Genomic DNA, 12261 nt, shown 5'->3' with positions numbered 1-12261 from the left:
CAGAACATGGCTAAGAAAGGAGCTGGCTCACTGTTTGTCCTTTCTGTCTACCAGGTCAGATACCTGTGACCTTTACCACATTTTCTTCTCTCTCTCTCTCTCTCTCTCTCTTTTTTTTTTTTTTTTTTTTTTTTTTTTTTTTTTTTTTTTGACAGGCAGAGTAGACAGTGAGAGAGAGAGACAGAGAGAAAGGTCTTCCTTTTTGCCATTGGTTCACCCTCCAATGGCCACCGCGGCCGGCACGCTGCGGCCCTGGCACACCGCGCTGATCCGAAGGCAGGAGCCAGGTGCTTCTCCTGGTCTCCCATGGGGTGCAGGGCCCAAGCACCTGGGCCATCCTCCACTGCACTCCCTGGCCACAGCAGAGAGCTGGCCTGGAAGAGGGGCAACCGGGACAGAATCCGGCGCCCCGACCAGGACTAGAACCTGGTGAGCCGGCGCCGCTAGGCGGAGGATTAGCCTAGTGAGCTGCAGCGCCGGCCTTCTCTTTCTTGTTTCACACACACGGGGACTTCAAAAATGAAATTAAAAACTGATTAAATCCACATTCTATGCAAAATTTTCCATCAACTTTTTTGAAGATCCCTCCTTGACTTGGTGTAGCCATTTAAAATTTGCTGTCTCCACTTCCCAGCTGTTCCATGAGCTTGGAACAAGCCACGGGACAATTTTTCTTAACCTAAGCCGCACAGTGAAGCACTGCTTCTCCCACAGCTTTACTTGTGATGCCAAGAGAGGAGTCCCCCAGCAGAGCCTGGTAACTGAGTCAGTGTAGGGCTGGGGAGAGGCGGGGGAAGTGCAAGGAAGACCACAAGATCCAGCGGTTTGGAGGTTTCCTTTCTATGTGTCTGACTGGCAATGTTGTTATACAAATTAGCTAATAAGGGGAAAAGCAGGCAGAGAAGTATCCAATATTTGAGAGGGAAGATATGTGCTCCATCAAGGAGATTTTACTCTTCCCAGAAGTCGGGGCAAGTTCAGAGGTCGCTGAAACACGGGGAGAGCCGGAGCCTGAGAGCCGGCCTTCCCAGACGTGGAGGCCTTGTCTCCCTGGGGGTGAAGCTCCAGGAAGCCAGACCCTTCCTGTTCAAATGATGTGGTTTCCTAGGGGCCGTATAAATAGTTCTCCAAGGAAAGGATTAAGATTAGAGGCCAAGGATCCCGCCATACCTCGGAGTGCAGCTGTCACTGGGGCCAGCGAGAGTGGCGAGAGGGGCGCGAGCAAAAGCACCTCTGGGAGGGGCGGGGCAAGGCAGGGCAGAAGCACAGGATGTGGAGCGCAGGGATGGTCGGGCTCAGAGCAGAACAGTGCAGGGCAAAGAAGGGCAGGTGCAGCAGAGGGCGGCAGCAGGCCGGGCTCAGGGCTCAGGGGAGCGCACCAGGACCAGGGATGGACTGGGAGGGCAGGTAGAAAGGGCAGCCAAGACCTGCTTGAAATAGACTGCAGTGTGAGCTATGGGACTCTAGAGCCTGTCTGTACTCTTGAGGAAGGTGGAAGGCGACGGAGGCAGAACAGAGTCAGACTGAAGGATTTGTCTTCACCTCGGGATGAACCCGCTGGAACTGACCACCACACTGCCTGGCTGGGAGCCGGAACTCCCATCCCCATCCCTGGGACTAAGTCAACTTTGAGAAGGCAAACCTGGTCCAGGGCACCCCTCACTGTCTCTTAGAGTGAAATTTCATGAGCACGCCGAAAGAACACACACTGTACATGCTGAACTAGAGAACGAGGTCTCCACCAGAGGATTTGGGCCCAGGAGACACAATGGCTTCACAAGCTGCTGACTGGTCTTCTAAGAGTTCTTTTTTTTTTCTTCTTTTTTAAAATAATATAATGGCAGGCATTTATAATCTGCTGCAATCTCTTTTTAAAAATTTATTTATTTATTTGAAAGGCAGAGCTAGAGAGAGAGAGAGACAGATCTTCCACCTGCTGGTTCACTCCCCAGACAGCTGAAATAGACAGGACTGCCAGGCCCAGCAGGAGCCTGGAACCCCATCTGGCTCTCCCACGTGGGTGTAGCTTGGCGCTTCATCTGCTGCTTTCCCAGTGCATTAGCAAGCAGCTGGATTGGATGTGGAGCAGCTGAGACTCAGCCTGCACTCATGTGGGATGCTGACATTGCAAGCCACGGCTTAACTGAATGAGCCACAGTGCCGGCCCCTGTCATGATCTTTCTTTATGGGAATACTAAACATTAAGAATAAAGAACAATTTAAAGTTACTGTTTCTTCAGACAAACATTACCTATCATCCCTTAAGTACTAATAATCTGAACCATTAACATGTCATGTCTGAATCCCTTGAACTTCAGACAAGATGTAAATGTATTTATTTAGTTATAACCACTCATTGCTGGTGTAATCAAAACTCCAAAACCAAGTGCAGGAGCAGTCGGCACCCCCTGTCATCAGGGTCCTGTATCCACAGATTCAGCCAAACTTGGATTGCAAATTTTTGAAAAAAATATTGTACCTGTACTGAACATGTTCTGATTTTCTTCTTGACATCATTCCCTAAACAATGCAGCAAATAACTATTTGCATAGCATTTACACTATATGAAGGTTCTTTAAAAAGTTCATAGAAAATGTGTATTACGAGAAAGCTTTCCATGAATTTCAAGACTTTTGTACCAAAAAACCCTTTAGCTCTTAATTCTATTTTCAGAGAACTTTTGGAAGTAGCCTCATTTTAGGTGTTACAAGTAAGTAATTTAGAGATTATTGAATATATATAGGAGGTGTGCAGAGATTATATGTAAATGCTAGGCCATTTTAGGTAATGAGCTTGAATTTTGGGAATGTGGGGTCCCAGAGCGAATTCCCAGGGCAGTCAGGACTGTACCTTTCTTTATTACCAGAGTCTGTGTGATGTACCAGCCAGGAGACAAGCACAGGCGCAAACGGCACAGCCACGCGGTGTGCTCACGCCCCAGCTCCACTGCTCACTGACTGTGGGCCTTTGGGCAAATTACTGGCTTTCATGTGACTTGATGTTCTCATCTGTAAGATGGAGATGACATTACTGCCTACCTCCTAGGGCTGCGGTGAGGATGAAGAGAACCTGGAGTGGTAACTCAGTGAGCACTTGTGGTGAACACACCTAACAGGATGACTGGTGAATGTCAGCTCCACAGATGTCACTCATCCCTGCCATCACTCTCTGACCCCTCAGGGTAGTTTAGTGGCGCTAGCAGGGGCATGTGAGGTTGGCAAGGATGCCCAACAGATTCCACGATCCTCAGAAGACTAAAAACTCACACAACAATGACATTATCTTATGATTTTTAATATCCAGCGAGTCCCGATTTAATGCGTCTATCCTTTTGTGTTCACCAGAGTTGAAAATATGTCAATGAGGTTGGAAGAAATCAATGAAAGAGAGAATTTTATGAAAACGTCCCTACAGACGGTTGACCTTCGGCTCTCTCAGCTGGAAGAGTTATCCAGCAGAATGGTCAATGCTCTGGAAAATCTTGCCGGGATCGACAAGGCTGAGCTGACCCAGACGCGGTCGCGGGCTTCCTCTGAGTGCGATGTGACTTACCTGCTCCGGCAGAGCAGCGTCAACAGCGCCGACGGCTACAGCATGTGTCGGTATCATTTCAATGGAGAGGAGCTACTGCTTGAGGACCCGTCTCTCTCCATGTCTCCAGGGCCAGGATTCAGGAAAAGAGCCTGTTCCTTCCGTGTGAAGGAAGAGAAGGATGTGAAGACGCACCTCGTCCCGGAACGGCAGGGCAGCCTTCACCTGCCGTCAGGCACGCCTGCGGCACCAGATGGCAGTCGGCTGGTTGTAGCCGACGGTAAGAACACTTCAGAGCCCAAATTAGGTCCAGATATCGGGATTTCAACAGAAGATGAAAGGCAGGCGGACCCTAAAAGAGAAGAAACTGCTTCCCCAAGTTTAAATCAAACAGATGTCGGGCATGGGCAGAACAAATCAGATTTTCAAAACACTCAGCTGACAGTGGAAACGACAAAAATAGAAGGCAGCATTTCCTATCCCTTGGAAGAAACCACAGTCACACGCTATAACCCAGATGAAACGTTCAATGCCTGCAAAACAGTGAAGTCCAGAAGCTTCATCTATTCCCATGGACGACAGCTGGTCAGCGGCGTTAACCAGTGGAGTGCAGAGTACAGCTCCATCATGGACCAAGCGTGCCCCTCCGCAGCGCAACAGTGGACGACAGAATGGAAGTACCAGGTGCAAAAGATCACGCGTTCGCGCAGCACGGACATCCCTGCCATCGTGTCGGAAGCTGCAGTGCAAGCCGAGCAGAGAGAGCAGTCTACAGACACCGAAGACGAGAACAGTGCGCCTCAGACAGTCCCTCGAATCGCCCGTCTATCCCTCGCAGTCACCGACAGGACTGGGAAGGGAAACCTGCTGTCTGTGAAACCAGAGCAAACTCTGGGATTCCCGTCGCTCAGGTCCAAAAGTTTACATGGCCACCCAAGGGGCGTGAGGTCCCTCCAGCACAGATTAGACAGGCCAGGCCACGCCAGCAGTGTGACCAACTTGGTCGTTGTATCTGGAGTTACGACGGAAGAACCAAAGGTGAAGCAAGAGAAAACTTCCCCAGAAACTGAATGCTAACCCGTTGTGTGTGTGTGTGTGTTTTTTTAAATCAGAGCCACTAAAAGGTCCCCCCTTGGTCATCCAAATATCACTGAAAACATTTTCATTTTTTCCCAAAGATTTATTTATTTGAAAGGCAGAGTTATATATAGAGAGAGAGATCTCCCATCCACTGGTTCACTCCCTAAATGGCCTCAATAGCCAGGGCTGGACCAGGCTGAAGCCAGGAGCCAGGAGCTCCATCCAGATCTCCCACGTGGGGCAGGGGCCCAAGCACTTGGGCCATCCCCTCCACTGCTTTCTCAGGCACCTTAGCAGCGAGCTAGATCAGAAGTGGAGCAGCTGGGACTCAAACGGGCGCCCATATGGGATGCTGGCTTTGCAGGCCAATGTCTTAGCCCGTTGCACCATATTGCTGGCTCCACATTTTCATTTTTAAAACCTAGAAATTTTGACTGAAGTTAAAATGTAATGGGCTGAATTAAAGTCGTATTTTGTTAGCATATGTTAGTAGTTTTTTGTTTGTTTGTTTGTTTTAGTTAGGTTAGGATCAAACGAAAGTGACAATACTCCAGTGCACACAGACTGATTCATCAGTGTACAAGATTGTATTACCAAATAGCCTAAGAAGTGCCTGCGGGCACATGAGCCTCCAGCAGGTCACTTAAAGAGCAAGCAACCATGTAAGACAGAGAATTAAAGAGAAGGCAAAACACAAGAAAAGGAGGGGCGTGGGGAGATGGGGAGCTGGAAAACAGAATTATAAGGTGCAAGAAGGGAGATGTGGGGAGCAGCCACAAACAGCAGATGTTTCTTTATGGGGCTTTTTTGTTTGTTTTATGTCTCAGTGTTTTTAAGTTACACAACAGGGTGGGGGAGGGGATGCCCAATGATATCCAACAGCACACTCTTAGAACTTAGGGTGGCCAAGAGTTTTGTTAATGTGTAAAAATAAAGTGTGCAAGATACATTTTCTTGTTGTCATATAGTCCTGAACAGCAAACGTGAATTAAATGTACCCCTGGCTATGCTCACGCCTGAGAATGCAAGGTGAAATGGCAAAGGAAGACCTTTCTCTCTGTCTCTCTCTCTGTCCACTCTGCCTGTCAAAAAAAAAAAAAAAAAAAAAAAAAAAAAAAAAAAAAGAATGCAAGGTGAATGCTCCGAGTTGAAGTTCAAACACCCACCATGTACTAGGCCCCCCCAGGCAGACGTCCCAGGGGGCCACGCCACCACCACCACCACCACTCTTGACTATCCAAAATGAGAGGGGGTGGGAAGGGGTCTTCTCTGGCTACAGCAGAGGCTAGACTGAGACCTTGGGTGCTCACAATCTCCCAGGAGCACCTTATTGGAGGTCTCAGGTGTCTCTTTCTCTGGAGCGCACAGCAGGTGCCTCCTGCCTGAAGTTACCACCAGCTGTTAACTTCAGCAAAGCACCTAGAAAGAACCATTGGGTCGGCCGGCGCTGCGGCTCAATAGGCTAATCCTCCGCCTAGCGGCGCCGGCACACCAGGTTCTAGTGCCAGTCGGGGCACCGGATTCTGTCCCGGTTGCCCCTCTTCCAGGCCAGCTCTCTGCTGTGGCCAGGGAGTGCAGTAGAGGATGGCCCAAGTGCTTGGGCCCTGCCATTGGATCAGCGTGGTGCGCCGGCCGCAGCGTGCCGGCCGTGGCAGCCATTGGAGGGTGAACCAATGGCAAAAAGGAAGACCTTTCTCTCTGTCTCTCTCTGTCTCACTCTCCACTCTGCCTGAAAAAAAAAACAAAAACAAACAAAAAAAAAACATTGGGTCAATATCCAGGAATTGGTGGTGGAAGGGTAGGAGAGGTCTCAGTCCGAAATGGACAATGATCATACAAAAGGAGACGCTCGCTCCTGTTCTCACCTGATATGTAGACTGTCACACCACCATGAACTGGCCGGAGGGGGTGGGGGTGGGAAGAGATAGAGACACGGGGGAGATAGAGACAGAGAGGGAGACCGTGGTCTATTGCACAGCAGTGGCCCAATACCTACACGTGATGGCATCTTTCCTTGGAATGAGACTGAGCATTTAACAGATTAGAATCCCTGAACTGGGTTGAATTTGCCAAAAAAGGCTAGGGTGCAGGGTGTGTGTGTGTCTGGCATTTGATAAACAATACACTTCTTTAATAAAACTATTCCCTGTTTTCACATTGCTACACTAAGACGGCACATTCCATTTTATCTGATTCATAAGCGTTTCCTTTGGGTGCCCCCCAAAAGCATCCAGTCTTTTGCCATATTCTAGGGGCAAAGGTTTCTCAGAAGCAGCTGGGGAACCCGCGACAACACGACAGGCCGCTCTGAAGAAGGAACAGCTTCTCTGGAGTCCTCCACCTCTCTGTGCCTCGACCACACAGCCCCCTCCTGAGGGCTCTCCTGTCTGGGTCTCGATGTCTTAATCTTTATTAATATTTATGAATCTTATCTCTGCCCCCATAGAGACAACAACTCAAAGCAGGGGCATAAATCTAGTGCACTAGCAAGAACAGGATTTTTTTGAGAGTGTGAATATCTACCCACATGAGTGGAGTGTGGGCCGCCCACAGAGATACCTGTCATGAGCGGGCTGGGGACTTGCCTGTGAGAAGTCAGAGGATTCCTCAACATGGCCAAGCCCCTCCCACATCTTTTCTGAGATGGGGGCAGTGCCCTAACTGAATACACAAACGGGGTGGAGTTCAGTGTGTATGAGACTCTCTAGGTGCTTAATGGTGCCTCCACATGGGTTTAATGTCCACGTATTCGTTACGTCTCTCCACCTTCCTGGTCCTGGAAGAGATACAGGTGCATCGTAGGAAAGTGGGCATGCGGGACTGACAGGTGAGGGGTGTGGAGTTACAATGCAGGGCTCTGAAAATCTCAGCTCACCTATTCCCGCCTGGTTCCCCCAAATGCCCCACCTTGCTCAAGTATGGGAACCCATGTCCCATTCCCTTCCATATCACTAAAGTGTGTGAAACCTACCTAGGTTTTAGTTGGAAGAGACTTTTTTAAAGATTTATTTTATTTATTTAAAAGGTAGAGTTAGAGAGAGAGCCGGAGAGAAGGATCTTCCATCTGGGTTCACTCCCCAGGTGGCTGCAATGGCCCAGCTGGGCCTGGTGGAAGCCAGGAGCTTCATCTGGGTCTCCCATATGAGTGCAGGGACCAAAGCACTTGGACCATCTTCCACTGCTTTCCCAGGCACATTAGCAGGGAGCTGGATCAGAATTAGAGCAGCCAGATCTCAAACTGGAGCCCATATGGGATGCTGGTGCCGCAGGCAGGAGTTAACCAGCTGCTGCACAATGCCAGACCCTGAAAGGGACTGCTGATGCACCATTTTCAATGGACATTCATCTATGGTGGAACTCCAGGACCTGTGGCCAAGCCGGCTATCCCGAGACCTTTCTTGCATGTGTCAAATGACACCATGCAGCTATCTGTGTGCTAGACCAACTCAGCACTGCTCAAATGTTGAGGGTGTTTGATGTAGGGCACTGCGCCACAGAGCTTGTAATTACATATTTTTAAATCAGTACATCACATTCCCAATGTCATTACAATTTTGTCTAAATGCGGGGAACCAAATATTGGGAACAAATATCCAACTGTCTATTTTTTGTTGCTACAGGATACCTGAGCCTGGCTAATTTACAAAGGTTTACCTGGCTCACAGTTTTGGAGGCTGAAAGCCCAAGACTGAGCGGCCCTGTTAATTCGGTCTCTGAAGAGGGTCCTCTTGGCTGAGTCATGTCACAAGGAAGGTGTCACAAGGATGGGAGTGAGTGACAGGGGGAGAGATTGCTGGGTGAGACAGGAAGTGAGGGTGAAGAAGGGACAGGAACGTCCTGTCTCCAGGCCCCAGCTCCTAAAGTTTCCCCCACTCCCAACCTGGCCACATTTCCATTACATGAACCCCAACCAAGCTTCCACCCAGGGACCTTCAGGGAACACATCTAACCCTCAGCACTGTATATGTTCAATTATCTAACGTAGAACTGTTTCAGAAGAGAATGTCTGTTCTGTGTCAAATATAATAGGAAACAAAACAGAAAAGATTTTTTTCCCCTCATAACACCCAAACACTGGGACACACCTAAGTGAGTTATATCAGCTAAAAAGATCAGTGAGAATTAAGATACAGCTCTCAAGACACCATTATAGGGGCCGGCGCTGAGGTATATTGGGTCAAGCTACTGCCTGGGGTGCCAGCATCCCATATGGGCACTGGTTCAAGTCCCGGCTGCTCCACTTCCCATCCAGCTCTCTGCTATGGCCTGGAAAAGCAGTAGAAGATGGCCCAAGTCCTTGGACCCCTATGGGAGACTTGGAAGAAGCTCCTGGCTCCTCGCTTCAGATTGGCACAGCTCCAGCGGTTGAGGCCATTTGGGGAGTGAACCAATGGATGGAAGACTTTCTCTCTCTCTCCCTCCCTCCCTCCTTCCCTCCCTCACTCTGCCTCTCTGTAACTCTTTCAAGTAAGTAAATATATAAATCTTAAAAAAAAAGACATCATTATAAGTGGCTCTCTCCTTCCAGACTGTAGGATTGTTTAAATTCTGAAAGTACAATGCATTAACACAAAGTTCCTATAGTCCCCCAGCATTTAGTTTTCAAGATCTAAAAATTACTGTTTCATACCAAAAAATGCCTTTTGTTTGCTGAATATTGGAAATGAAGAGAAGTGAAATCTTACTATTTCCTACATTAGAAAGAATTTTAAAGAATTTTTTTGTCATAGAAGATCACAAAAACATACAATTATTTTAAGATGAGCATCCTTTTTAAAAGATTTATTTATTTATTTATTCATTTTGACAGGCAGAGTGGACAATGAGAGAGAGAGACAGAGAGAAAGGTCTTCCTTTTGCCGTTGGTTCACCCTCCAATGGCGCTGTGGCCGGCGCACTGCACTGATCCAAAGCCAGGAGCCAGGTGCTTCTCCTGGTCTCCTATGCGGGTGCAGGGCTCAAGGACTTGGGCCATCCTCCACGGCCTTCCCGGGCCACAGCAGAGAGCTGGCCTGGAAGAGGAGCAACCAGGACAGAATCCGGCGTCCTGACCTGGACTAGAACTCAGGGTGCCGGCACCGCAGGCGGATGATTAGCCTCTTGAGCCTCAGCGCCGGCCAGATTTATCTATTTATTTAAAAGGCAGAGTAACAAAGAAACAGAGATCTTTTATCTGCTGGTTCACTCCCAAACTGGCTTCAATGGCTAGGGCTGGGCCAGGCCAAAGCCAGGAGCTTCCTCTAGGTCTTCCACATGGGTGCAGGGGCCCAAGCACTTGGGCCATCTTCCACTGCTTTCCCAGGCCATAGCAGAGAGCTAAATCGGAAGCAGAGCTGCTGGCACTTGAACCAGTGCCCACATGGGATGCCGGTACTGCAGGCTGCGGCTTAACCCACTGTGCCACAGCACCAGCCCCTGCTGTGTAATTTTTAAATTTAAAAGCTTGCTTTAGGAGACTTCCTGGCCCTGTCTTTTCATCCAGACCCTGTCTTTTCATCCAGACCCTGTCTTTCCTTTGTCTCTATTCTATTTCTTCCACCCAGTTTTGCTGTCAGTCTAGCAGCCTGCCCTCAGTGGGGGTCCCATTGCAGGAGGGAAGTCTAGTAGATTCTTTTTTTCTTTTTTTGTTTTTATTTATTTGACAGGCAGTTAGATGTGGTGGAATGAGAAGGCCACGGCAAGGTGGCCGCTGGCAAGCAAGTGTCAGTTACTCAGGAATAGCTTTGAAACCCACCTGGCAACAGGCTGTGATTGGTTGGGGCATAGACCGCCCCTTGACCGGATTGGCTGGTCTTGGCTATATAAGATGTTGTACCAACTGAAATAAACAAGTTTGCGGGCTGCTTGCCTCAAGTCTGCTTTCACCCAACTACCGGGGTCTGTGTGGTGACTCGCACCTCTTGCCCTCACCACGCTCCTCCTCTCAGAAAGGAATCCACTGCAACATTGTTGAGAAATCAACTGCTACAGACAGTGAGAGAGAGACAGAGAGAAAGGTCTTTCTTCCATTGGTTCACTCCCCAAATGGCTGCCATGGCCAGCGCTGCGCCGATCCAAAGCCAGGAGCCAGGTGCTTCTTCCTGGTCTCCCATGCGGGCGCAGGGGCACAGGCACCTGGGCCATCCTCCACTGCCTTCCCAGGCCACAGCAGAGAGCTGGACTGGAAGAGGAGCAACCGGGATAGAATCCCAACTGGGACTAGAACCCAGGATGCTGGCGCCGCATGTGGAGGATTAGCCTAGTGAGCCGTGGCAACGGCCTAGAGTTAACATCTTAAAGCTCAATTTAAAAATAAATTTAAAGGGGCCTGTGCTGTGGCGCAGAGGTTAAAGCCCTGGCCTGCAGCGCCAGCATCCCATATGGACACCAGTTCATTCCTGGCTGCTCCACTTCTGATCCAGCTCCTTCTTAATGCGCCTGGGAAAGCAACTGAGGATGGCCAAGTCCTTGGGGCCCTGCACCCATGTGGGAGACCCAGAAGCAGCTCTGGGCTCCTGCCTTCCGCCTGGCCAGCCTTGGCAGCTGTGGCCGGCTGGGGAGTGAACCAGCGGATGGAAGATTTCTCTGTCTCTCCTGTGTAACTTTGCTTTTTAAGTAAATTTTTAAAAAGTCTTTTAGAAAAATAATTTTTTAAAAAAGTATAACTACAGTTCCTGGGCAAAATGGAGCTACACGTTATTCAAGCAGGTTAACTACCTAACCAGTGGGATGTCCGGTCTGCAGAGAGAGCCACTTCTTGCATCTTGGTTTGATTTGCAGAGGTTCCCATTAGCACCGCCGGTCAGCGTGCCTGTGGCTTGGCACGGTACACGGGACCCCTCCGTGAGAAGAATCATGCAACGCTGTCTCGGGGTCTAACTCCTCAAAGTACAGGAGCGAGCCAGGACTGCCAGGGTCACCGAGACGCGGCGGGCGAGGGCCGGACACGCCCCGCACGCGTCCCTGGCCACCGACGGCCACGCGCGCAGCGCCAGCGCCTACTCCCGCGGGGGCTGCGGTGCCGGGACGCGCGAGGCCGGGCTGGAGACGGATCCGTCGGCTCCGCGGAGGAGCCCGCGGCTGCCCGCCAGCGTCGCCCGCCCTGTCCCCGCGGCGCCCACGCGCGTCCGCATCCCACGGAACCCAGCAGCCAGAGACACTGACGGGAGGTCCCTGCCCTCTCAAAGTTTCGCGCCAAGGAGACAGGCGGAGGGACGCGGCGGAATCCGCCCCAGGGTCGGCGGGGCTCGTCCCCGTGCGGCACTGCCCGCGCGAGGGTCTGAACCAGGACACCTGGTGGCCCCCCGCCCCGGCCGCGGGCTCCTCCCCGGAGACGTCAACAAATAACGCTCGCCCGCGCCGACTGACTACCGAGCAGCCGCCAAGAGCGCTGTCCCAGGCAGAGGGTCCGTGGGGGACCCGCGACAGCACCGTCTCCACCAGTCTGCCGCCCGGGCACCAGAGAGGGCCGCCGTGACCCTGACCCCTGCGGGCCGCCGTAGGTCCCAGGGGCCCCTGGTGACCCTTGCGGGCCGCCGTAGGTGCGCGCTCCCAAAATGGCTACTCGGCGCCGCGGCCCCCGGCGCTTTAGCTGACCGCCGGGCAGCAGGCCCTCCGCGCCACCGCGGGCCCCGGAGGCAGCGCGGCGTAGAGGCGGGTGCGGCGTCCGCG

The 12261-nt window shown here is 51.0% G+C and overlaps 1 protein-coding gene across 6 annotated transcripts in view; it reads left to right on the top strand.

The window, feature by feature from the left end:
• TRPM1 (transient receptor potential cation channel subfamily M member 1) overlaps positions 1 to 5558 on the top strand; it is a 128107-nt gene extending 122549 nt beyond the window's left edge. For all 6 annotated transcript variants that reach the window (XM_070053538.1, XM_070053537.1, XM_070053535.1 and 3 more), the window contains one exon: positions 3345 to 5558. In XM_070053538.1, coding sequence (XP_069909639.1) covers positions 3345 to 4608 — 1264 coding nt within the window. In that variant the 3' untranslated portion in view covers positions 4609 to 5558. The remainder of the gene's footprint in view (positions 1 to 3344) is intronic.
• Positions 5559 to 12261: the final 6703 nt, after the last annotated feature.

This window comes from Oryctolagus cuniculus, chromosome 12, assembly GCF_964237555.1.
Source record: "Oryctolagus cuniculus chromosome 12, mOryCun1.1, whole genome shotgun sequence".
Taxonomy (NCBI): Eukaryota; Metazoa; Chordata; class Mammalia; order Lagomorpha; family Leporidae; genus Oryctolagus; species Oryctolagus cuniculus.
This window is presented reverse-complemented; position numbering and strand designations above follow the sequence as displayed.